At 33.7% G+C, this 27,537-nt stretch overlaps 2 protein-coding genes across 4 annotated transcripts; one reads left to right on the top strand and one right to left on the bottom strand.

Moving 5' to 3' along the window:
* Positions 1 to 6,826, top strand: LOC110621152 (sulfoquinovosyl transferase SQD2). Of its 3 annotated transcripts, XM_021765271.1 has the most exons (11): positions 4 to 597; positions 1,765 to 1,831; positions 3,167 to 3,237; positions 3,832 to 3,949; positions 4,014 to 4,087; positions 4,214 to 4,269; positions 4,366 to 4,449; positions 4,668 to 4,755; positions 4,846 to 4,923; positions 5,816 to 5,872; positions 6,016 to 6,826. In XM_021765271.1, the coding sequence occupies exons 1-11, from the start codon at positions 233 to 235 to the stop codon at positions 6,509 to 6,511; spliced, it is 1,554 nt and encodes a 517-aa protein (XP_021620963.1). In that variant the 5' UTR covers positions 4 to 232; the 3' UTR covers positions 6,512 to 6,826. The 3 variants fall into 3 exon arrangements, with proteins under 3 accessions (XP_043815001.1, XP_043815002.1, XP_021620963.1); XM_043959066.1 differs by lacking the exon at positions 4,846 to 4,923 and having other exon boundaries at positions 1 to 597; XM_043959067.1 differs by lacking the exons at positions 3,832 to 3,949; positions 4,014 to 4,087 and having other exon boundaries at positions 2 to 597.
* An 898-nt stretch (positions 6,827 to 7,724) lies between these two features.
* LOC110620456 (BAHD acyltransferase DCR) lies at positions 7,725 to 9,368 on the bottom strand. The gene has a single exon (XM_021764204.2). It carries the CDS (start codon positions 9,306 to 9,308, stop codon positions 7,890 to 7,892), a length of 1,419 nt encoding a protein of 472 aa, XP_021619896.1. The 5' UTR covers positions 9,309 to 9,368; the 3' UTR covers positions 7,725 to 7,889.
* Between the last annotated feature and the right edge of the window lie 18,169 nt (positions 9,369 to 27,537).

Below are 27,537 nucleotides of genomic sequence, written 5' to 3'. Positions count from 1 at the left end.
ACCAGAATCCACAAGGGTATGCAGAGGCATATACTCTCGTGTGTTTGTGTGGATGCCTGGCAGAGAGAGAGAGCTGTCTTTGAAGAAAGAATATCCACTATCATTGTACCCTTCAAGATTCCTTCAATCTAATTTCAATTCCTTTCTCTTTCTCCCTTTTTACTTAGCTTATTAATCAACCACAAAACCCAACTCATCCCCTCACTCTACTATATTATAGTACCCCCCAATCATGATACCTGCCTCTTCTTCTTCTCTCTCTATAAATCCTTCTGTGTCTCTACTTTTCTCAGCCTCTTCTACTTCCTCTGCCTCCCCTTCTTCTTCTTCTTCTTGCTGCTCTCTGTCTGTTTCTTTTACAGCTTTGAGCTTTTCTTCTTTTGGAACAAGACCACTTACCATTTCTTGCAATCCGGATTGTAACAGGGTAAAACGATTTCATCTTTTTAAAGCTAAAGCCGAACCCAACGACATCAATATGACTATTACGGAGGTTAGAGAAGAGGAGGAGGAGGAAAATCCTCCTCCTTTGCTTGATTCTGATACCAATTCCAGGCCTCGCCGCATTGCTCTTTTTGTTGAGCCGTCCCCATTTGCGTGAGTCTTTTGTTTTTCTGTTGATCTTTTAAAAGATACTGAAGTGATGACTTAATTACAGATTTGTCATCTTTTGGTGAAATTTTCTTGGGTTATGGCCATTCATTAACTTTGATTTTTCTGCTATTGCTTTGTGCTTGATTTAGATGAATTCTATGGTTCTAGGTTAAAACTTCAACTTGTTTTTCTTGAGCTTTATTTCTGTTTCGAGTGGTGTCCTTAAACCTAAATTTAGTTACTCTTGCTGATGTGAGAGTTCTGTAAAGTTCCTTGTTAGCTGCAAATGTGGTGAAATATGGGTCTTACTAGGTGGTTTCTTCAGTGTTGAAGTTTGTTGGTTCATTTAATCTCTTGATTGGTTTATTTGGTTTTCACTTTTGTTCTGCTGATGATGTTTATCACCCATTGGTCCCTTGGAATGATTTTTCCAACACAATTGTTAGCTAATTGATATTGGGCTCTTGTCTGTGTTGTATCGATATGTTTTTGTTTGTGCGGTGTCCTTCATTAAGGAGGTCTACAATTTTAAGTATATTTATTCTTTGAGATAGCTGTTCTGTTTGTTAAGTGAATTTAATTAGTTATGGCCAATTGGTAATGATGCATAAGTGGCCTTCCAATTATAGGACACCAGTTGTCAAATTCATCAGGTAAAATGCTCTATCTTTTGAGCTGTCTGCCCACATTGTTGCAGAGGATCCATGTGATCCATTTTTTCTTGTGTTCTTTCCAGCCTTTCGAGGAAGCCAAACACACACATGAGAGTACTAATACTTGCTACTAAACCTATAATTTTGGAATTTGGACACAAGGAAAAATACAACTCTTGTGAAATTTCTGTGATCATTGGGCTGGTGTTGTAGAATTTTAAGTTAATAAGGACTAGATATTTTTAGAATATGTGAATTTACTATTCAAACGTTGATATACAACTATTTCTAATTGCTTCAAAAATGAGTGAGAAGATATCTACATCAATGATTTGTCCAAGGGGAATTAATGATAGGGACATTTCAATTGTAACCATGAATCAACCTTCTGTAGTTTTTTGTTAATTTTGGCAAGAGAAATTCAGACACATGAAGGTCTATATTTGTTATGTTAGTCGTAAAATGTAAGGTAAAAAGTGGACGCTCATTAAATCCTCTGTTTCCTACTGTTCTGCAGATATGTGTCAGGATATAAAAACCGGTTCCAGAATTTTATCAAATATTTACGCGAAATGGGAGATGAGGTAATTTTACAATGCTTCAATCAGAAATTTGCATGACTAGGTTTAATATTTTGTAAGCCAAACGTATCTTGACCTCACTACCAGTGCACTGTGCTTCCAACTATGAACATAAGGGTGGAAGAAGATTTCTTATTATCCATTCTATACTACAAAATCCATATTATTTTCATATTTATTTTGTTGGGAGGCAGTCCTCTCTCTATCTTATGAAACCATCTCACCCAACTGCAATAGAATTTGAACTCGAGATCTCCTAGTTGGAATTTTATGTTTATATCCAATGCTGCATCCCTTGAGAGCATTTATGTATTTCTATTTAGGTTTCCAGCATCAATTTAGAGTTTGAAGCCTTTGAGCCACAAAGGTTCAAATAATTGGCTTTGCCTGGCAAGGTTAAAATGTACTGTCGTCTCATTTTTGTATGTGCTATTTGGTGTTATTAAAGGCGCCAAAAGGTGCTGAGCGAGGTGCCAAGCAAGGCAATAGTCTCACCTTGCCTAGATGAGGTGAGGCCTCTTGCAAGAGGCGACGCCTTTCCTCACTTGGCTTGAGGAACGAGCCGAGGCATTGCCTCTTGAAAATAGCATGCATGGCTTTTTTCTTTTTTTCTTTTTTTCTTTTTAAAGACTAAAACTCTAATACATATTTCTTTTTGAAGCAGCTGACTGGAGAGCTAAACTTTAGGTACTAATTATAGGATAGTCCCCATATATGCTACTTAATTAGAGATGCATATCCCTATAATTATGCTAACTAATTAGGGATATATTCTTAATTAGTTAGTGTATATATATATATATATATATATATATATCTTAACTAATTAGGAAAGGATATCTACATAGTTTTTTCTCAAATATATAATATCTACATAGTTGACTTCCAATATTCAAGTATATTACATATTTATGTAAAAGTATAAAGATATATATTCCTAAGTCTGCTAACTAATGAACTAATTAGGAATATATATTTTTATACTTATGCTAACTAATGAACTAATTAAGAAGGAATTAATATAATGTACATATATATACATATATTTCTGTACATTATAGATACATATAAACATATATATATACACATATATATGTATATATATAAGTATGGCGCCTCACTTTAAAAAGGTGTCGTCTCGCCTCTTGCAGCTCGCCTAAGGCAAAAAGGAACTCTGTTGCTTTAGTATCGTCTCTTGCCTTGATAACATTGTTGCCATTACCACCCAGTCTAATTATCAACCATTTTACTTCCTTAGCTGCAAGTTGCTGTTTTAACATTTTGCTTATCTTGGTAAAAATGCTATTTCAATTTGTTTTTTTTTCATACATGGCATAGGTGATGGTTGTGACAACACATGAAGGTGTACCTCAGGAATTTTATGGAGCAAAGTTGATTGGATCTCGAAGGTTGGTATAATGACCTTGGCTGTCTTGATGAACTAAATTCTATAGGTGCAAATCTTAAGGATGCCTATTATAATAAATTGTCAAGTTGGAGTGGGGATTTGTTCTTTTGGCCTGCAATAGCTTTGTTGTTTTATATTAATTAAGTCGGCAATTTATAACAATTTCAATCAGTAATGTTGATTTTAAACTGTTAAATTCTCACATTGGTTTGGGATAAGAGTAATGTTATAGAGTCTACAATTTATAACAAGTTTGAAGGCTCCCCTTATAGAGTCTTGGGCGTTCTTTCTCCCTTGAGTTGGCCTTTGGAGATGAGTTGGGCTTGCCACATTTTCTTAAGATGGTATTAGAATCTCCCTTCCAATGTTGGGATTCCTATAATTGTTTCGTGTTCAAAATATTTGGCCCTAAGTGTGAGAAGATGTGTTAAATTCCATATTGGTTTGTGATAAGGGTATTGTGCCCCTTATAGAACCTGGACACTCCCTTGTTTGAGCTAGTTTTTAGGGGTGAGTTAAGCTTGGCCACATTTTCTTAAGAAAAGCATACGCTTTCTCACATGTGTTCTCAAGTTTCCCCCCATTTGCTTTGCAGCTTCCCCTGCCCCTGGTACCAGAAGGTGCCTCTTTCTTTGGCACTCAGTCCAAGAATAATTTCAGAAGTTGCACGGTTTAAGCCTGACATAATACATGCATCATCGCCTGGGATAATGGTGAGTTTTTAATTCAAACACACACACACACATTCAGAGCTGACTGTTGCAACCTTCGGTGTAGGTTTTTGGCGCTCTCATTATTGCAAAACTACTGTGTGTCCCCATAGTCATGTCTTATCACACTCATGTCCCTGTGTGAGTTTGATTCTTCTATGATCCTTTTGACATTTTTGCTTGCACTTGGTTATGCTGTTCTTTGAGTCATCTACTGCCAGATTTTTTAAGATCTGTGGCTGAGCATTATTCTTTTTCCATTTTCAGATACATCCCAAGGTATACTTTTAGCTGGCTGGTTAAACCCATGTGGTTGATTATAAGTATGTGAGCTTTTTCATGTCTTTGTCATAGTCAGTGCAGATGCCAAAATCTTAAGATTGCTGTCCTGTAACTTGCACTTTTTTCCTTTTTATCAGAATTTCTTCACCGAGCAGCTGATCTTACTCTGGTGCCATCAGCTGCTATTGGGAGGGATCTCCAAGCGGCTAGGGTAACAGCAGGTGAGAATAAACATCTAGTTCCTGATTACTTACCTGTGCCCCATAGTTCATTTGTCAATTCAGAAAACATTCGTTATGGAAACTGTGTGCCAAATTTTTCAGTTATTCTTTTAAATAATTTTTAGGGTATTTTTACATGTGCTTGATTACCAAATGTCCTATTATTCAGATGTTTATGTCTGTGTCCAGCAATGTGATTGGTTTTGCATATTTTTCAGCTAATAAGATTCGCCTTTGGAATAAGGGTGTTGACTCTGAAAGCTTCCACCCTCGTTTCCGCTCTCAGGAAATGCGATGGAGATTAAGGTAAAGACCAGGCTGTCGTCCTTTATGTCAAAACCAACATATCATTGTCATTTAAATTCTTCTAAGTTTTTGTTTTTTGGTTCTAAACAGCAATGGTGAACCTGAGAAACCATTAATAGTCCATGTTGGCAGACTAGGAGTTGAGAAGAGTTTGGATTTTCTTAAAAGGTGTTAGCTCTCTCTCTCTCTCTCTCTCTCTCATTTGTTAGTTGCAGAACTAAATGGTTTACCATATTTAAGCCACCAAATTATTGGATGTTTGACATATGAGTGGAGGTAGGAAGGATTGAGTTGAACCAATGAAATTTGATTATAGTGGCACTAATATTTAGTTTTGGTTATGTTCGTGTAGTAGTTTGTAGAATTTGATGTTTGGTTATCAAATTGATTTTTTGGAAAAATATAATTGAAACGACTGATTTTCCATCAAGATCATATAGTTTTTAACTTTTTATTATTTTGTACAAATTAAATGTATAAATGTATAAATTTATAAATTATTAATTTTCATTGCTAACCAAAATAAGAAAGTAGCTGCAATGAAACATGTTAACTTAGTTAGGTTCATTTTATTACTTATTCAGTTCGGTTATTACTTAAAAGAGGTCAAATACAATTTGTTTAGCAGAAAATTTTCAGTCAACTTGATGCAAGCACCTGATTGGTGCTCAAAAGTTACTGAAAACTTTTTTGGTGTTGGCTGCATTTTTCGATTGGTGCTCAAAAATTTTTTGATAGCATGAGATCTTCCCTGGAGGTTCTGATCCTTCTGGGCATCCACTTAGTATATTGTAGTTGTTATTTAGGATCTTTATCTGTTTGCCAATGGCATCTCATACTGAGATTATTCTGGTTCTGTAACATGTCTATCTTTCTTCTCCGTCTTCTCCTCATTTTATGTGATTGGAAACTACAATATTTTGATAGTTTCACCTCTGTTCTTCATAACATATGGCATTCTTTTTTTTTTTTTTTTCTTTTTCGTGCATCTAACAACCTTTTTATGCTAACTCAAGTATTCCATGGTTTTTAACATATGTCATTTAATGAATTTTAACAGTGTCATGGATAGACTTCCAGACGCAAGAATTGCCTTCATTGGAGATGGGCCGTATAGGTAAGTACTCTTTCTTGGAAAAATTGAAGAATGATTGTATCTGAATTTGTGTAACTGGTTTCTTGCTTCCTTTCATGCAAATAAAAGCCTATTACGAAATCTGTTGCCCCGTATTTTAAGAAGCACTACTCCTTTCTTTCCAGAGAGGAACTTGAAAAGATGTTCTCTGGTATGCCAGCTGTCTTTACTGGGATGTTAGGAGGAGAAGAGCTCTCCCAGGCATATGCCAGTGGGGATGTTTTCGTGATGCCTTCAGAATCTGAGACACTAGGTCTTGTTGTTTTGGAAGCCATGTCTTCAGGGATACCTGTGGTGGCAGCTCGTGCTGGGGGAATCCCGGATATAATTCCACCAGACCAGGATGGCAAAACTGGCTTTCTCTTTGGTCCTGGAGACCTTGACGACTGCTTGGCGAAATTACAGCCGTTGTTGAACAACCATGAACTCAGAGAAACAATTGGCAAAGCAGCACGCGAAGAAATGGAGAAGTATGATTGGAGGGCAGCAACTAGAAAAATACGAAATGAACAATACAATGCTGCGATTTGGTTCTGGCGCAAGAAGAGAGCACAGCTACTGAGACCTATTCAATGGCTGGTAAAGCGTTTATTCCCATCTCCACAAGTTAACTACAGGTGATATATTCATCTCAGAGGTTTCTTCTGCAAAAACTATCCCAAAATATGGGAGTTTGTTGGTAGCTGTAAACTCGATTCGGCTTTCAATAGGAACCTTGAAGGTCTGTGGATTATTAATTGACTGTGATACATCCATTGTTAATTTTGTTGTAATATTATAGACCATACATGGTCGTGTTTGTGATTAAACGATTCGGATAGTTTAGCTTAAGGTAATGCTTTCTGGGAAAGAAATCTGTAGCTTTAAGAACACAATGGGTTTATGATAAGCTTTCACCTTGGTTTAATGGTAAGAATGTCTGCCTTTTATTATCAATTGTATGAAAGAAAAGTCCATCAAATTGTATTAGCATGCTTGAATTAAACATTAAGTAGTTTTCACAAAAGTTCCTATACTTCTTCTCTTATCTCTTCTCTCTCGTTCACTTTTCTATCATTTCCAAAAATCTATGCAGAATTACACTGATGTCAATCCAAGTTGCACCATTCTGGCATAGGTGTGCTTCTATTTCCGAGATTTTATAAGCATTAAATGATATTGGTGTCCTGAGATCTAAAAGAATTGAATATCTCAGAATGATTTCCAAGAAGTCTTCATGAAACGAGAAGAAAAAAAATAGATAAGATGATAAATACTGTCATATTCACTCTGGAAATAGAGCAGAAGAGTAACTGTTTTATGCTGAAAGGTTAGAACAAGGACTTGCAGGTTCAAGGAAATCGGAGCATAGAAAAGATGGTAGGAAACTAATCGCTTGAAAAAATATATATATATTTTTTAATTTTTTGGTTGCAATACTAAAGCAGATAATAAATTTGTATATTAAAAATTTTATTGGAACTAATACAAATAATTTTTTCATACTTCAATCAAATTGCCTTTTTCTTTTCCCATTGTGAAGGTAGACTCAATTTAATTTTTATTTTTTAAAGGTGAATGAAAATTAATTATATTACTCATGATTGGCTACCATCTACACCATATTTAACCAATAAGATGTTTGAATGACTAGAAAATGATATTGAAAATTAGATATATTATTTTTTTAACTTCAAATAACAAAATTCTTAATATTATTTAATCAATAAAATGTAAAAATATTTAAAATTTCATGGTTTTAATATTTTTAATTGAAAATAAAGTTAAAAGAATATTTTAATTATTTTAACAGCATATTAATTAATTTTGAAAAAAAATTATCAAAATATTGGTATGACAAATTTTTCCAATAACATGTTAAATAGTAATACCAACAGATGTACAATACTTTGCCAGCATCTGATCAAATCCCTTCAAATGTATCATTTTATCCCAATCTTCGCAATATAAATATTTTTAATCTTCCAGATCCATTTCTATTTTACTACCTTGTACTCTCTCACACGCTTGTCGATACGTACTGCATGAACTCACCATCCAATTCAAGCCCACCCATGGTTTCCGGTGCCAACACAACCTCCAGATCAACGCTCCCGTTCCCTTCTCTCCCCGGAAACGCCGATATCTTACCGTCGAACTTGTTCGCCCTGCCACTCCTAATGGCCAATGGTCGACCCCACCCAAAATCATTATCGTACATCGGAAATCTCGGGGAGCTACCCATTGTGACTGATGCACCGTCGAAGTTCCCTAATGGAAACAACCGCGGTTCTCTCTCCCAATCCGCTATGCCCTTTCGCACGGTAGCACCATCATGTGCGATGACGTTTTTGTGCAGAAGCTTAGCTCCCCAGTGCAGATCATGAGAGAGCAGTTCCCCTACAGGAGCGACAGTGGGGATGCTCTGTATAGCGTTTCCAAAGGAGTAAGGGTGGAGCCGCGGCTCTAGCCGATGGCGGCAGTTTACAGCCATACGAAACGTAGTCGTTTTGGAAGGGGAGAGATTTCTCGCACGTGTGACGGAGCGCCAGAGCTGTGCACAAAGTGATTGAAACGACGAAATGCCTGCCGTTTTATTCTTGAATAAATTCTCCGAGGAGGGCACTACTTTGCCGTTACTGTCTCCATTAACGACTTTCCAACTGTCATTATATTGCTCTCCCAAAGTCTCTACGCGTTCGCATAAGATACCGTTATTAGCTCTGTATTTAAGATTAAGAATAGCTTCTCTGCTAAAGTGGAAAATTCTCTCTCGCAACGGTTCGTCACCGGAGAAAGTAACCTTTGGGCCACCAACGGGGAATTTAAGCACCGCCGGCGTGTTAAAAACAGTGTCACGGCTAAAATCCGGAGCCTTTGATATTTTCTTGGCTCCTTTGCAGAATTCAGCAAAGGTATTGAAGAAATGCCAAAAGGAAGTTCCATCAGTAACAGCATGATTTACAATACACCCAATGAAAACCCCATCTGCGAGCTCAGTGACCTGAACTGCAGCCAAGGGCTTGGAGTGACCAGAATAACTAAGCATTTTATCAAAAGTGAAGAACCCTTTGAAGCAATCAGGGACATCATCAGAAGGAGAAAGAACATTGTTTATAAAGATGTGTCTAGCTTTAGCTTGGACGAAATCGATGCCTGCATCATTACAAACTATATGGACATGGCCATCAGGGTCAGTAGAGAGACGGCCGGCGAGAGGAGGGAAGAAAGAAAGAGCAGTGGAAAGAGAGCGTTTGAGGAAAGTGATGAGGTCGTCAAAGGAGTAAGGAGGATAAGAGAGTAGAACACCCTTTTGGATGTATTGACATGAGAGCATAGGGAGGTCGGAGACAGAGAGCTTAAGGGTTTTGAGAGAGGATTTGTGATCAGGGTAGATAGTGCATTTGGAAATGACAGTAGTAGTAGAAGAAGAAGGCATTTTTGTAGGGGAAGAGAATTGAAGGGAGAGGTGAGGTGGAGGTGTGTGAGAGAAATGGTGGCGAGGACGTAGGATTTATATAGGAAATGAGATTGAGGGAGGATTCATGAACTTGCTTGGTGGTTTCGCAGTGGTTGTTAAATGTTAATACGTGATCCAGTTTCACTGTATCCGTTTGTTTATGGGGTAGATCTGTCGCTGGCTTGGTTTGAAAATCCAAATCAAACTACATGTGCTACTATTTGTTGGATTCAGGTCTACTTTTAATCCTAGATTTTTTCTTTCTTTCTTTTAAAAAAAATCCTGTTGATTGCCAAAGACTGCCAATTTCTTTGAATCCAAACATCTCCATAACTTAATTTTTCTTTTTATTTTTAGATTGCTTGCCTTCTAAAATGATTTTTTTTTTTTTTAAATAGAGATGAGAATCGGAGAACGTGAGATCTCTTAAATTTGTTCAGATACACTTACAACTGCCTAAATCCGTCTAAATCCGTGACTCCCATAATTGGGTATTTATCCACTTAATTTATATGAAGGGTGTAAAATAAACAAAACCATAATGGTTGACTTTGATGGGACACCAAAGTGTATAGGAGAAATGGAACATGTGGAACATAAGATGATTCTAGGAAAGAAGGATTTAATTATTGGACAGCTCTACATGGAAAGGCTTCAAGTGAGCATTCCTGTGGCTGTGCTGGTTTTCATGGAAACTTCTTATACTACAGTGATAAAATAAAATTACATATCCAAACGCACGGCGTGACCATGTGGAAGTCGAGAGTTAACAAGAGAAATCTAAATCTTCCCTTCTCTTTCAATTTGTTCTCATTAATTTCTAAATAGTTTTTTTTTCTTTATATTTTTACTTAATTTTAGACTTTTTGATTTCATATCAATTTATTTTAGGATCATAACTGTATAAATAGATCTTATTTGTGGAACTTTTATAATTTTGATATATAAATTTTCTTCTGTGTTGTTTTATTTATGTCTAGATTTTTAATTGAATTTTGCATTTTATGTGAAGTTTTTGGATTATTTTTTTTTTTTTTTTGAGAATTTAATCATTGCATAAATCATGCTATATCTTCAATAATTCAACCTTTTTTCCCAGGCCGTTTAACAACAGACAACTTGGCAAATGGGTCTTTTCTTTTCTTTTTCTAATTTTTATATTTATTTAAATAAAATATTTATTTATTGTTAATTATACAAAGTCGATCTATTTTGATATTAACAAATTACTATAAATAGAATAACAACATTACAATCTAGAGTTAGAATTTAAAAAATTAAACCATAATTAAAGGGAAGGATGCTGCTCTTCTTTAGAGCCATTTGTATATGTTGAGTATATTATATTCTTAATTTATAATATAAATTGTATAAAAAATTATATAATTTGTAAATTATATAAAAAAAAATTTACAAAGACTTAATCTATAATATTCTATAAGAATTTTCTTTGATTTTAAGGGTAGAATATTAATTAATTATTCATACAATTGATACCATAGGTTCAATAACTTGATATAGATAGTGATTTCAATTTCAATTTGAAAGAGTTAATAATTTTTTAATACTTAGTCTTCATTTGTTTGATGGAAAATATTTTTATCTGGCCCTTGAAACACTCAAAAAATTTAATCAATAAAAAAATAAATAATTTTAAAGAAAATAATATTTTCTTTTTTTTGAGAAAGTTTTTTTTCACGCTTTAAAATCTTTATTAAAATATTCGTATATAAATTTATTAATAAATTTTATTTTTAAATTAAAATTAAATAACAAAAAATCTCATGGAAAAATATTTTTTACAAAAAATATTTTCCTTATAAATACGATAAATTATCTCCATTTGTATTTAAAAAATATTTTTCATGAAAAATATTTTACGTGAAAAATATTTTATGTAAAAAATATTTTTCAACGAAATAATTTATTTTTTATTATTTAATTTTAATTTAAAAAATAAAAATTATTAATAAATTCATAGTTATCAAATTATTTTCTATGGAGTTGTGCAAATTCAAAATCTTAAAATTGGAAAAAATTTCAAAGTGAATGGATATAGACTCAAATCTTTCTATGAATGATTTAAGTTTAGAAATGAAAAAATTATGGTGTTGGAAGTGCCAAAGATTGATGCTTGAAGGCAAGGAAATCCAGCTTAGAACAGTAAAGAAAGCCGCGGTTTAGAAGGCACTCCAATGTGACTGGCTTGCCTAAACTTGTCCGTTCTCAAATGTTTTACATTTTTTAAAAAAAAAAATTTTTTGTTGTCTTTAACCTTGGAATTGATTATATTTTTTTGGATAGGTCTGAGTTTTATGGATATCATGCATAGGCCTTCATGGTTATTTGAGATTTACATAAAATTATTTGACTTACTTTATAATTGCTCCTTAAAAAGTAATTTTCTTTTAGAATTTTAACTGCTTTAATTATTTTAACTGTTTTATTTTTACCTCTCAAAATTAAAAATCTAACTTACTCTTCTCTTTTCTTTAATTATTTTTACTGTTTTATTTTCGCATCTCAAAATTAAAAATCTAACTTACTCTCCTCTTTTCTTCTTTTTCCCTCTAACACCGTCTGATCTCTCTCCCTCTTTCTCTCAACTCTCCCCTCTTTTTGTAGACAGCGATGGCAAAGAACAAGTTAATTGCCGAATAGTCAGAGACACCTCCGACCACCACGCCCACATCTAAGCGACACCGATAAAACCCGTCGGACCACACTCATGGGAAACCACGACAACGCTGTCGATACCAAAACAAACGGTTGAGAAGGAGAAAACAACGCCGACTATAGTATCGCGACTAGAAGTCGCCGCACCAATAATGGCGCCTTCTCCGATCACGACAAGGCGAGCTACTCGTTCACGAGTGAAAGATAAAGCTCTGATGCTCAACATACAAGCGGAACTAGAAGAGGAGTGGAAAGTAAAGCTAGAGATTTTAGAGCAGTTGAAGAAAAGTAAAGAGCAACCAAAGACTACCACGCTGATTTTAGAGTCTTACACCGAGAGCAGCAATGAGAATACAACTTCAGACCTTAGTGGCAAAGAGATAGCGACCCTAGTACAGGAAATCGATGACAGTAGCAACAACAAGGATGTACAACCTCTGTCTCCCTAAAAAAAAAAAAAGCAAAAGAAGCGAATGCCGAGAATTGCCGGAGAGAAGTCCAGGTACTTACCCAAAGAACATGAACTACATGGTAATTTCGATTTTAAGGGTATCGATAAAGAAATGTATCAAGCTTTTCTTCATTCTGATATTTTCCATTGAAAAAGTATCAATGATGCTGCTTTGATACGGCTGAACATGTTTGATGAAATTTATGCACTGATTGACAGCATTGATTGGAGAAAGTTTTTTGCAATTAATTGTCAATCTTATGTTGAGTTGTGCAGAGAGTTTCATGCTACTTTTAAATTCTCATATGATGTTCAAGATTTCAATTTAAATACACCCCTTGTTCGCTTTAGGTTAAGAGATAAATTGGTATATTGCTCTATTATCAATTTTAATCTTCATTTATGTATCTATAATCATGAATATGTAAAAATAACCACATACTTGGATTCTTTATGTGATTATCGAGTAGATTGGGATCCAAATTTAGTTTATATAGAGTTATCAGGGAGCTCTACACTTGAATTTAAGGGTGATAAGTCCAAAGAAAATGAAATTCAAAGCCTTGCCCTTAGATATATCCATAGGTTCCTTTGTTATATTTTTTTTGGTAAAATTAAAGATATCACCAAGCTAATCAAGTATGAGCTATTCTTACTTTAGTGTACGTTGCATAAACACAAAGTCAATTTTGGATTCTGGTTAGCCTTCCAATTCAAGACTATTTTTGACACTAGATGTGATATTTATTTATGTTTTGTGATTTCTATGTTGGCTTTTGATATGAGTCTCGATACACAGAATACTGATTTACACATTGCTGAGCATATTCTTCCTTTAGATATTCATACACTTAATTATATGGGCTTACTTTAACTCAACGAGAGGAAAAAAAATTATATTTTGTTCTCCAAGTCTTATCATTCCTCCTCAATCACACTTATTTCGGACAAAAAAAAAATTAGGCCCATCCATCTTAGCTCCTTTAGAATCTGATAACAATGCCTGACTAGCCAAAATTGAAGCCCAATTGTAGCATGTTGATGCTAAACTGGATGTGATACTCTCTCATTTAGAGTTGTCTTTACCCCAACCATCACCAGCCTGAAGATTCAGTGATAACTTACTCCTCAAGAAAGTTCTTTACACCCTCTATCCTATTTTTTTTACCTTTTGCATTGTTAAGCTTTCCCGTTACTTATATATTATTACACATTGAGGACAATATGAGGAGTAAGTGTGGGAAGGGGAGTATTGAAGTGTTTTCATTGCTTCTTTTGTAATTGTCATGATGGCTGTTGTACATATTATTTTGTTAATGTTTCTATTGTGTTTTTGCACATTTTTAAAACTTTTTGTCGCCAATGTTTGCCAAATGTTTCTCAGGCTTGCACTTGCTGATTTATTTTTTCGATTTTCAGTTTTCAGGTTTTTATCTTACCAAAAAAAAAAGATTTTTACTTGCCATGAGAAGTTTGAGATGTCCCTATCAAAGAATTTTAAATTTTGATGTTAGCTTAAATAGAATAAATTTATCTTTGTTCATTTTCTTTAGTCTTGTTTTTAAGGTATGTTTTGAAAGTTCATGAAATATGATCCTTGTTTAAATGGTTCGATAATGAATGCATGCTTTTCTTAAACTGTTTGCTACCCTTTGAAAAGAGTGACATTAAGAGATTGTTTAGACCATGTTTTTATGCTAAATTATTCAGGGGTATCATCAAAGAAGAAAAAAAACAGAAAAAATAAAAATAGAAAAAAAATTATTGCACTCCTATGATCCACTCCTCTATTCATTTGATTATTTAGATACCAACCCGATAGTCCAATTAGTGCGGTACTTGGCAATCCCTTAAGGTGATTCTATATGGAAATATCGGTGTTTGGGAGAGTATCACTCCTGTTGGACTGTTTAAAAACTCGCTCCATACCTTTAGTTAGGTGACCATAAGTGGAGATAGTAGCCACCTGAGCTAAAAATCTGGGGCAAGTGACTCAGTAACTATTTGTTTCACGTTTACTTTATTTGTTTTAGGTAAGATATAGTAGGAAGTGTAATAAAACCCCCAATTCCTTTAAATTTTATTGGTCGAGTCAACATTTCTAGAGTCTATTTTTTTGAAATGGTAGCTTAATTTCAAAAGATGACATTTTAATTTTTGTATGCTTAAATTGGAGTAAGGGTCTACTTTATGTTTTGAGAAACATGTTTGAAACATGAGACTTGCTGTAGTAAACTTTGGTGAAATTAAGCTATTTCTGCTAGTATCTTATTGCATGATAATTTGGTTCTTTGTTTTGGATAATTAAATTTCAATTGGTTGAGAAAAGGGCTGTGTTTTTTTTTAGAATATGAATTTTTGTAATTAAGGACAAGCAATATGCAAGTGTAGGGGATTCTAATGAGTTATCAAACTCACTACTTTTTCATATTAATTTACATGATTTTGTTATATTCTTGATGGTAAAAAATGGATTTTTACTTGGATTTTGATTTTGAACAGGTTTGGAGTTGAAAGTATTAAAAGGAACCAACAGAGACTGTTTTAGAGATATTTTAGACTAACAAGTTCTGTCTTGTCTAAGACTGTGACTCAAGCTTAACAAACAGATAGCAGAGTTTTAGTTTTGACAGTTGTACAAAATTCAAATTATTTCAGATAGCTGCAAATACAATCAGATCAAGGATTAGGATAACAATAGTAGAAGGATTTGTTGATTTAAATTTGAATATTTCCTTTAATCTTTTGATTGGGAAAAGGTCTATATAAGGGTTGTTTTAAGAGTAGGAGATCATCTCTTCTTCAACTCACATCTCCTCATTTTATTTTCTCTTTATCTCTCGATTTCTTTAGCAGCTTAAACTGAACCAAATTTTCTTCTTTTTGTTTCTTTTGTAGAGGGACTCTATGAGTGGCTAATTATGCCCTTCGGGTTGTCAAATGCTCCTAGTACATTCATAAGACTGATGAACTAGGTACTTAAACCATTTATTGGCAAATTTGTTATGGTTTACTTTGATGATATTCTCATATATAGTAGTAGTGAAGAGGAGCATATAGCCCAGTTAAGAGCTATACTAATTGCGTTGAAAGATAACCTTTTGTATGTTCTCAAGAAGTGTATTTTTTTAACCCAAAAATTAGTGTTCTTGGGATTTGTGATTTCGGATAAGGGTATTCATGTTGATAAGACAAAGATTGCAGCAATCAGAGACTGGCCCACACCCGAAAACGTTTCTGAATTATGCAGCTTCCATGGGTTAGCTACATTTTACAGAAGGTTCATCACAAACTTTAATACTGATGTTGCCCTAATGATAGATTGTGAAGTTGCAGTGGGGAGAAGAGGCAGCCAATAGCTTTGCCTTCCTTTAAAAAAAGCTATGCACAGCACCGGTACTTGCACTTCCAAATTTTGACAAGCTGTTCGAAGTAGATTGTGATGCTAATGGAGTGGGTATAGGAGCTGTTTTATCTCAAGAGAAGAGGCTGATTGCATTTTTTAAGGAATTCTATTCAGTATTTCGTGCTCTTAAAACATAGGAACATTACCTGTTTGCAAAGTAGTTTATGCTTTATTCAGATCATGAGGCCTTAAAGTACTTGAACAGTCAGAAACATATTAGTACTGATATGCATGTACTGTGGTGTTAGTACTTGCATAAGTTTCCTTTTATTTTGAAGCATAAATCAAGTGTACAGAATCAAGTAGCTGATACTTTGAGCCGGAGGGTGACATTGCTACTAACCTTGAGCTAGGAGGTAATTGGGTTTGAGAAGTTGAAAAGGAAGTATGCACAGGATGATGATTTTGCAGAGATATGGTCCAAGGTATCCACTAATCACTCAGTTTTTTCATTTTATTTATCTGACGATAACTTGATGCATGAAAACCAGCTGTGCATTCTAAAGACCTCCTTAAGGGAGAAGGTGATTAGTGACTTGCATGAAGGTAGATTAGTAGGTCACCTTGGGAGAGACAAGACTCTGGCAGCCATTAAGGAAAGCTTTTACTGGCCACACTTGAGAAGGGGTGTCTACAGATTTTTGGAGAAGTATTACACTTGCTAGAGATCCTAAGGCCAGTCTAAGAACACTGAGCTATACCTGCCTTTGTCAGTTCTAGAAAATATTTGGGAAGATCTATCTATACACTTTGGCTAAAACTGCCTCGCATACAAAGGGGCATTGATTCATTTTTGTTGTGGTTGACAGGTTTTAGAAGATATCACACTTTATTCCTTGCAAGAAAACCTTAGATGCAGTCGTTGTTGCTAGGTTGTTCTTCAAAGAGGTTGTCCGTGTTCATGGAGTTCCAAAATCTATTACCTTAGACCGTGACAGCAAGTTTCTTAGCTATTTCTGGAGGACACTATGAAAACTGTTTGATTCTTCCTCGCAGTTTAGTTGTACCGCTCACCTGCAAACTGACGGACAAACGAAAGTAGTCAATCGGACCATCGGCAACCTGATTTCAGTCTTTGTGGAGATAAACCGAAGCAGTAGGACCTTATTCTTTCTCAAGCTAAATTTGCTTATAACAGTGCGGTCCATAGTGCCCTTGGCTGCTTATCTTTTTCTATTATGTACACTAAGGTGCCACAACATACGTTAGATTTGATCAAGTTGCCAAAAGTTACTGATGCTAGTGTTCCAGCAAAGCACATGGTTGAGCAGATTGTGGATGAGTAGAAGGAAGTTAAGCAAAAGTTAGAGCAAGCAAACTCAAAGTACAAGCAAGATGCAGATAAGCATAGGCGACAAGAAGTCTTCCAGGTTGGAGATTTAGTGATGGTGTTCCTACGCAAGGAGAGGTTCTTGGTTGGTACATACAAGAAGTTGTAGCCCAAGAAGTATGAATGTAATACCCGACTAGACTCCGGTATCAGAATTCCACCGGACGGTAGGAATTCCGACACCGGAGTCTAGCCGGGTATTACATTAGTATTGGATCTTGCAATCATAGTCACTGAGCAGTTCTACCCATCTTCTCTGCCTCAAATCTCTCTGACTTAGGATGTACTGCAGGCTTTTATGATCTGTGAAGATCTCACATTTTACCCCATAAAGATAATGCCTCCACATCTTGAGTGCAAAAATTACCGCTGCCATCTCTAGGTCATGTGTAGGGTAATTCAACTCGTGCTTCTTCAGCTGCCTAGAAGCATAAGCAATCACCCTTTCATTCTGCATTAGCACACAACCCAGTCCCACAAGGGACGCATCACAATACACTGAGAAGTCTTCATTACTAGTCGGCAGCGCTAACACTAGTGCTAAAGTCAACCTCTTCTTTAGCTCCTCAAAGCTCTCTTCACACTGGTCGGTCCACACAAACCTCTGGTTCTTCTTAGTCAATCTGGTCATGGGAGCTGCAATCTTAGAGAAGTCCTGAACGAACCTCCTGTAGTAACCTGCTAAACCCAAAAAGCTCTTGATCTCTGTCACCGTAGTGGGTCTAGGCCAGTTAGCTACAGCTTCCACTTTCTTGGGGTCTACCTCGATTCCATTTTCTGACACTACATGCCCCAAGAATGAAATGCTCCTCAGCCAGAACTCACACTTGGAGAACTTGGCATACAAGCCGTGTTCCCTCAAGGTCTGCAAAACCAACCTCAGATGATGGGCATGCTCCTCTGCATTCCTGGAACACACTAAGATATCATCTATGAAGACAATAACAAAGTGATCTAGGTACTGGCTAAACACTCTGTTCATGAGAGCCATGAATGCTGCAGGGGCATTGGTTAACCCGAACGGCATCACAAGGAACTCATAATGCCCATATCTGGTCCTGAATGCTATCTTTGGTACATCCTCTTCCCTTATCCTCAGCTGGTGATACCCCGATCTCAGATCTATTTTGGAGAAACAACCTGCTCCTGCTAGCTGGTCGAATAGATCGTCGATCCTTGGCAATGGGTACTTGTTCTTGGTAGTGACCTTGTTCAACTGCCTGTAGTCGATACAAAGTCTAAGAGATCCATCCTTCTTTTTCACAAATAATACTGGAGCACCCCAAGGTGAGGTACTCGGTCGGATGAAGCCTCTATCTACCAACTCTTGCAACTGCTCTTTAAGCTCCTTTAATTCTGCTGGTGCCATCCTGTAGGGAGGAATAGAGATCGGTCTGGTTCCAGGCATCAATTCAATTTCGAACTCTATTTCCCTAGCAGGTGGTAAACCTGGCAGCTCGTCTGGGAAAACGTCTAAGAACTCACTGACCACGGGCACTGAGGCGGGCTCTCTGACATGACTATCTAGCTCTCTCACATGAGCTAGAAAACCCTGACAACCTCTCCTGAGTAGCCTACGAGCCTGAAGGGCTGATATCAAACCTCTAGGTGTACTCCCCCTGTCTCCACTGAAGACAACCTCTGACCCATCCTGACATCTGAACTTGACTACCTTGTCTCTGCAGTCCAAGGTAGCACCATGGGTAGATAGCCAATCCATCCCTAGAATGACGTCAAAATCTGTCAAATCTAGAACCATAAGGTCGGCGGACAGGCATTTTCCCTCCACAAAAACTGGACTACACTGGCAGACTGACTCTGCCACTGATGGGTCACACTTGGGTCCACTGACCCATAGGGGACACTCTAACCCAGAGACCATCAATCCCAACCTCTCGACGGCCTTCGGAGCAATGAAAGAATGAGATGCACCAGGGTTCATTAAGGCATAAACATCTGAGCAACCAATGATGAGATTACCTGCCACCACGGTGTTCGATGCATTTGCCTCCTGCTGAGTCATGGTGAAGATCCGTGCTGGGGCTGATGGACCTTCACCTCTGAAACCCGCTGAAGAAGAGACTACCCCTCTCCCCCGGCCTCTGCCACTAGCCTGAGTCGCGGCTGGAGCTGCTGGCTGAGCCACACTACCAGAAGCTGTCTGCTGAGACTGTGCTACAAAAGCTGCTCTAGGACACTCCCGAGCTAAGTGTCCCTCCTGCCCACATCTGAAGCAGGCTGTCATCCCAACCAGACATACGCCCTTGTGTGGCTTGCCACACTTCTTGCATACTGCATTATCTGCACCTGAGCTCGAGCCACCTCCTAATCCCAGACCTGACTTGATTTTGCTCCAGAACTTATTCTTCTTTGGCTTCCTGGTGGTGTTGCCCCACCTCTTACTGCTTGAACTCAGAGAAGAAGGGTCTATTCTTCCCCCACCTGGGGTCTTGGATCCAAAAGACTGTGCCACTGACTGTTTAACCTTCCCCTCGATTATTGCACTAGCCTCCATCCTCCGAGCCATATCTACTATGGCATGGAAATTCTCCCTCTCTGCTGACTGAATCAAGGAGGAATACCTGGAATGGAGCTTCATGATATACCTTCTTGACTTTTTCTGATCTGAATCCAAATTCTGCCCAGCAAACGGCAACAACTCCAAGAATCTGTCCGTATACTCATTCCGATACCGGAGTCTAGCCGGATATTACAATGAGCCCTATTCAGTACTCAGGCGCATCAATGACAGTACTTATGTGATAGATTTTCTAGACACCATTGGTATTTCTAAGACATTTAATGTGGCAGACATATCCAGATACCACGACTCTGATATTCCTTTGTATCCAAATCTTCTGCTTCACTCGAGGTCAGGTTCTTTCCTAATGGAGGATACTGATGCGAACAAGATAGACCAAAATATTTAGAATAGGCAAACCGGCCCAAACGCGCCCATTGAGCGACCAAAAACGTTTTGGTCATAGTTTTTGCTACGAGTATTAGAATCGCTATTAAGACCCCAATTCGAAAAAACTCGTTCAGAGATCTGCGTTTGTTATATACCTTTGGCTATGTAACGACCTGTCATGAGGTCTAAAAACGCTGTTTAGGGCCTCAAATTGGCCTCTGAAGTTCTTTTATCAGTATTTAAGGCAAACGTCATATTTTTGTGAGACAACTTATTTTTCACTCAGAATTATACACTTTTCTCTAAGTCTATTTACGCTGCGTTAATTTAATCTTAAGGAAGAACATGTGAGATTCGCTTATTTAAACACTTTAATTAAATAATAGAAAATTACGTGAATGATCTTTAGAATCAATGATCAACTAATAAAACCTCTTTTTACTTTTGAACGCGTATACGCTACATCAATTTAACCTTAAGAAAGAACTTGCGAGATTCACTTATTTGAACACTTTAAACAAACAATAGAAAATTAAATTAATTACCTTTAGAATCAATAATCAACTAATAAAACCTCTTAACTTGGATTACCTTCGGCTGAACTTTTAATAAATTGCTTGTTTTGTTACTTTATCACTCAATATTTTCTTTTTTCTTAAATTTTCTTGAAATCAAATTTTCAATTAAAATTTCCTCCTATTCTTTTTGTTTTAAGAATTCTTTTTTTTTTCTCTCTCTTTTCTCACTTATAAATTTATCGTGAAATTAGTACTCATTCATTCTATCTATCTATAAAAATTATTGAATTGTAAAAGAGAATCAATTATAATTTGACTGATTCAACACAGTAAAAAAAAAATAAAACAATTATTGCCGAAGATCACATGCATAATAATGCATTTTACATGTATATATTATTTGAGATATAAGAATATTTTTGGCGGTCTACTTGCTGAGTTTAATTTTTTTTATTTTATTAATTTTTTAATATGATAAAAATATTTAAATAAATTTTATAAAATTATATATCTTAATTCATTTTAAATTAAAAAAAATTAACTTTAAATTGAAAAATTAATTTAATATAAAAAATTAATTGAATTAAATTTTTACTAAAGTCATAATCACAGACGTGTTATTGATAAATTTTCTGAATTCCATTATTTATTGATTGAATATTTTAGCTCCTATGCTTGTTTTATTCTTCAAACTCAATAGAATTCACGTGCAAGAGTGTATTAGAAATATATTATACTCCCGCCCATATATCATGAAGAAAAATTTAAACTATCCTACATATGAATTATTATATATGAATCTTAATCCGAGTTTCTATATATTATTTTAAAATAATCGTGTCACTAATATTTAATATAATCACATGTATTTAATATAAATTATATTAAGATTTTACAGTTTAAATCTATATTTTATTATAAAATTAAAATAATTAAAATAATTGTTTAGTAAGAGTCTCCAAAAATCAAATGCCAAAATCTTCATTTCACTTCTCTCTATCAACTTAATAAAAATATGTCGAAATTGAGTTCACTCGTATGAATAACTCATTTTAATTTTCTACCTGCTAAAACATCGGTTAAATTATCCAAAAAGTGAAATGGAGTAATACGGATTTCTTCTTTCTTAATTAAAGATCTCGAATTGGAATTTTATATATAAAATATCTTTAAAATTTTAGAAAGAGTATTTTATTTTATTAATAAATTTGTCTAACCTAAATTCAATTTTGGTCATATTCGGCATATTAGCGGTTTGAATAATTGTTAATTGTTTTAATAGTTGTTAACGGTTTCACCCTTGTTAATTGTTAGCGGTTAATTGTTTATATAATGTCTAATTATAAAATTACAATAAAAATATAAATAAATATATAAATTTATAAAAAAATAAAAGAATATAAATGTAAAAAAATTACAAACAAGTGATTATAAGCTATTAAACATTAGGGATATAGCTACAAATAGTTAGTTGCATTCTAAAATAAAAGACAAATGTTTTTCTTTATTGTTTCTATAATTATGAAAATAATGTTGTATATGCAGCTGTTCTGTGGTGGATCAATCAATACACCCGCAGAAATCTGTGGGCGTTGCACAAACTTTCATTTTAGTGCGCTACGTAATTTAGCAATTTTATAGATTTGAGTTTGTATTATATTAAATATTTAAAAAATTGCTTACTCATACAATTTTTCCAGGGTGATAATATATTTAAATTAAATTAAAAATTAAATGAATATAATTTATTAAAAATATCATTTACAAAAATAAAAACAAATTTCGTAAAATAAAAAGGAACACAAATATGAAATAGAAGAGTTTATACTGGAATAATCATCAAGTACATAATAATAATTATTTTTATTTGAAAGATAAAATATGTAGTTAAATTAGTCATTATCTTTCATTTTGAGACAATTTATCATACTAATAAGAGAGATTTATAATATAATCTCTAAATATTATCATTATTAATAAGTCTATTTTTAAAAATTTATTAAAACGTTCTTATTTTTTCTTTCCGTCAACAAAATAGTCATTCCGTCTATTTCTGCTATTAAAAATATAGCAAAAAACTAAATTATCCTCCCTCCTCCTCCTCCTCCTCCTCCTCCTCCTCCTCCTCCTCCTCCTCCTCCTCCTCCTCCTCCTCCTCCTCCTCCTCCTTTTTTGATTTTTCCTCTTCTTCTTTGATTTTTCTTCAGTTTTTCTATTTCTTCTTTAAAGAGAAAGAGAAAAAGGCGATTCTTGGAACTATTTCGTTGATGGAGAGAAATAATAAAGATATTTTAATAGATTTGAGAAAAAATAAGGACGTTTTAATAGATTTCTGAAAATATAGGAACTGACTTATTAATAATTATAATATTTAGAGACCAAATAAGAGATTTTATTTGAGAGCAAAATTAAATTTTTAAAATTTTCTATTTCATCTCTCATCTATTTTTAAAGAAAAGAGAACAAAAGAATTACAAACGTTTTAATAGATTTTTAAAAATATAAAAATTAATTTATTAATAATAGTAATACTTATGGATTAAATAGTAAATCTCAAAAATATCTAATTCTAAAATTTTTATGATCATGATATAAAATTCATTAAATTTAATTGAAAAATAATACAAAGTTGTAAAATCAAATTAAGCGGTCTCAATCTATCAATTAGTTTTCAATTCCTAAATTAATTAATTTACTCACTTTTTTTTCTTTGCCTATAAAAACATTTAATAAAAATCTATCATTATCCATATCTTATCCTAATCATTAATTTACAGGATAAAATAATACTTAGTTTTAAGTAATTTAAATAACTTTTAAATCTTTTATATTAAACTTAATATTTTTTAAGTTATTTTTAATAATTTTAAACTGTTTATATGATGTGAGATTTACAAATTTACTTCATTTCTATTATATCATCACTAAGACATTCATAACTTACACAATAGTTTAAATAAATTTAATTTTATTAAAATTTTATTTCTTTTATAAAATTATTAATGGATTTTTTTGGAATACATCATCTCATTAAAATGAGATGATATTTCTTTTATTAGCTAAATACATTATTTCAACTTAATAAAATGATATTTTAGACTTATTTAATAATTTTTTAAAAATAAATAATTGAAATCACATTGGCAAAAATTTATTGAAGTTAATCAATAAAGTATAATATTATTAAGAAGTATTCGATAATTTTTTTTAATATTTACAGTAATTTATATTTTTTAAAAAAATTTAAATATTATTTAAGTATTCGATAAAAAATTTAAATATTTAAATATTTAAATTTAAATATTTAAATTCAAAAAATTTAAATTTTTTGAATTTGTCATATTTATAATTAAAAGAATTAAAATGAATTTATATAAATTAATGATAAATTATAATATAGTTCTTAAAATTTTATATTATTAATGAAATATATAATTTTTTAATTTAAATTTTATATTAAAATTAAATATATTTATATTTATTATATGTAATATTAAATATATTATATTAAATAAATATTTATTATAAATAAATTTCAATTATATAAAATATTACATATAAATAATATATATTAAAAAATTTTGCTGAGTGTTAATATTCAATATTATAAATCATGTGTATATCTTTTATATTTAAAAAATTTTATTTCTATTAATAATATTTTAAATAAAATAAAATATTATATGTTTTAAATTATAAAATTTTATTTTTTTTCATATTTTAAGTTTTTATTAATATTTATGATATTATATAAAAGTGAAAATAAAAAGTAAATAATGAGAAAATTTTTTAGGAATTATATTATAATTTATTATTAAATTATACAAATACAATTTAGTCTTTTTAATTATAATTTTGATAAATCAAAAAGATTTAATTTTATCATTTAAAATTTAAAATGTTCAATTATAAATGTGAATTACTATAAATATTTAAATTTTTTATTTAATATTTTTATTAATTAATTTTTTTAATCGATAAATACACTGTATTATGTTGATAACACTCGCAACATAGTATTTTGTCTCTAAGAAAAAGAGAATAAAAGTTAAAACTCTGGTCATTCAGAATCAACTGAATGTCATTTTTCAATCAAGCTAGCGGTGGGAGGCATGTAGTGGTGTGATGGTTAGTGTATAAGCTTAAGATTCATGCATCTAAACCAAAATTAGAGTTGAACAATGTATTTTAATTAAAATTGGAAAGTTGAAATGAGCAAAGCAAGGAGGCCCACCGGCGTCATTCCTTAAATTATTTAAGGATCAACTTGCTTTCGTCAATGTCAATTACCTCATTTCATGTTCCTTACATATTTTGCTTTACAAATTTTTTTTTCTCTCCTTCAAAAATCTACATTCCTGTTTGTCTATATTGAATCCCAGTTGCTGCAACCAATTAATTAACTCTCGTTATTGGCTTTCCCTCTTGCCAGTCCAATGGCTCAATATCCAAAGGGATTGAGGATCATCCAAAAAAATCCCCATTTAAATTTAGTCTTTTTTAACTCATTGATAAATATAGGTTGATGCTAATATGCACATCATCCATTGAAGTCGTCTTACCAACTGGCAAGGTTGGAAGAGAGATATATCCTTCTAAGATGGCCTGACCTTGAGGCAAAAACGACAAAGGTGTCACTTTCTCAAGCAAAACGACAATGTGTTTGGTTATGCTTTTGACATATGGTGCTAATTAATTTAACTTCCCTCTAATATCATTTAATGATAAGTAATTAATTATTGCCAACCTAGTTTTTATTTGTCCATAGTGCATGTATGCAACTGGTAGAAATTAAGAATTTGGTGGCTGCACCATAATATTCCACAAATGAATTTTAATTAATTTATTGACTTTTTCTCTTTATTTTTTAGAAAATTAAATAGAAATCTTAATTTAATTAATTTGTTGGACTGACTATATACTGTGTATTTCTATAGATGTTTGGCAATTTTAACTGAATAATGTTTCTGCTGATCCCTTTTCTCTCTTTTCTCTTAAGCCAACTTCTTTAGCTATGCTAGAATGCAAATATTTGTATATATTGTTCAAGATTAAGTAGTCTATTGGATGTAATTGAACTTAATTTTTCTTGCATATATGAAGTGTGATGGGTTTGTGGGAGTGTGTGTGGTTCAAAAATAATTAAAACCCAAGTGGGAGAGTAATGATTAATGGGTATATATGGAGAGAAAAGGTTGAGAGCATTACATATTAATAACATGAGACGAGAGGAGAGGAGAGGAGAGGAGATATGAATTGGAAATTTCCATTAAAGATGAGCTGAGTTTGGAACCCTACAATTGAATTGAGTTTGGTCTTTGTGGGGACTGAGTGTTGTGTTTTTGTTCAATGATATGAATAATTGTTTGCTGTGTGTCATGTGACCAACTACAGGCATGGTCTTTACGACTCGTCATACACAGTTTGCCCACTTCCAATTTCAATGCCGCCGAACACTTTCACCATCTCTCTCTCTCTCCCCCAATAATTATTGACAAAAGCTGGCACCATTTCTCCTTCGACCTGTATCTAAATGTACATCTACCATAAATGTATGTAAAATCTAAAAGGACAACCATTATTATATAACGTGTGTAAATTATTTAAAGTAATGGATTTATTCATTGAAACAAGAAAAATTTGCAACTAGGTAGTAATGGATTTAGGGACAGAAATTGATGGATTGTGATATAGGATTTCTGTGGTAGAAGGGGGGGGGGGGTTTGTTGAGAACTTCTTGTGCTTTATGGTTTTGTATATTTGTTTTTATTGACGTTACAATGGTTTTGGGAAGGCTCTTCTTGGAAAACGAAGTGAAAACATGGTGTTGGATGACAGGTGCCATCTTAACTAAACGAGAGTGAGATGCCAGATCCTCTGTTTCCTCTCTCCCAAAACTAACTGTGGAGCTCTCCTAGAGTCCTCACGGTGGCGTTGAAGGTGCTAGTTTGAAGGTTGTTGTTTCAAAGTCTTAAGCAAGTAGCTTTAGCTTTGCATGGCTCTGGAGATTGCGTTTTTCAAGCTACCAGAGAGACGAATACCATTTGGCCTTAGTAATGGAAAGCAGGCGGCAGCGGTGCTAAAAGCTTCTCTTCACCGTCAGCAAGGCTGTACTGAGGGTTGATTGTAATTGGGTTAGGCTAGCTTATTTAGGCCTTTAGGCTCCTCTTGTACTCAAGCTGTAAATATACATAATATATAGATTTTGATATTGAAAATCAATTTATATTTTTTATATTCAAGTACAAGCATGGTTCGGCCACACATCTTAAACACAAGTGTGGGGTTTCTTCATTAGGTTAGGGATAGGTAATGAGCTTGAGGAACAATTCTTAAGAATTAAGGAAAACAACTTCTATTGTCTCTCAAATCGTTAAAGAAACTAGAAAGGAAGAATGAAGAGAATCATGAAAAGGGTTCTTTCTCTCTCTACATCAAAAATGCAAGAAGAAGAAACCAAATCTCTATACTCCACATGCAATAGCTAAAGGAGGAAGAGGACTAACTTGAGGACTTCTAAATCTAAAAAGTGGTATTCAGGGGTTAAAGAGAATCCACTAATTCTCTCTCCCCTTTGAAGACAAACACATTGCAATATACTGGCCATGTATCCTATCACCTTTTGCACGAGGGTTTATGGAAGAACATTGTCTTCCTTCCCAATTATAACTTATATCTATAACTTGAGCCAATACTCGTCAAAATATATATATATATGAAATTTAAATCATTTATACATGAAATAACACTGTTCACATATACTATTATGATTCAGATGATATCCCATTTACAAGAGTAAATTCTATGCGTGAATCATTTAAATAATTTTTTTTTTATTTTTTATCCCATATAAATTATTTATCAATATAAATTATTTTACCCTATAAATTATATTCCATTATAAATCATTTATCAA

The sequence above is a fragment of the Manihot esculenta genome, chromosome 8 (genome assembly GCF_001659605.2).
Source record: "Manihot esculenta cultivar AM560-2 chromosome 8, M.esculenta_v8, whole genome shotgun sequence".
Taxonomy (NCBI): Eukaryota; Viridiplantae; Streptophyta; class Magnoliopsida; order Malpighiales; family Euphorbiaceae; genus Manihot; species Manihot esculenta.
This window is presented reverse-complemented; position numbering and strand designations above follow the sequence as displayed.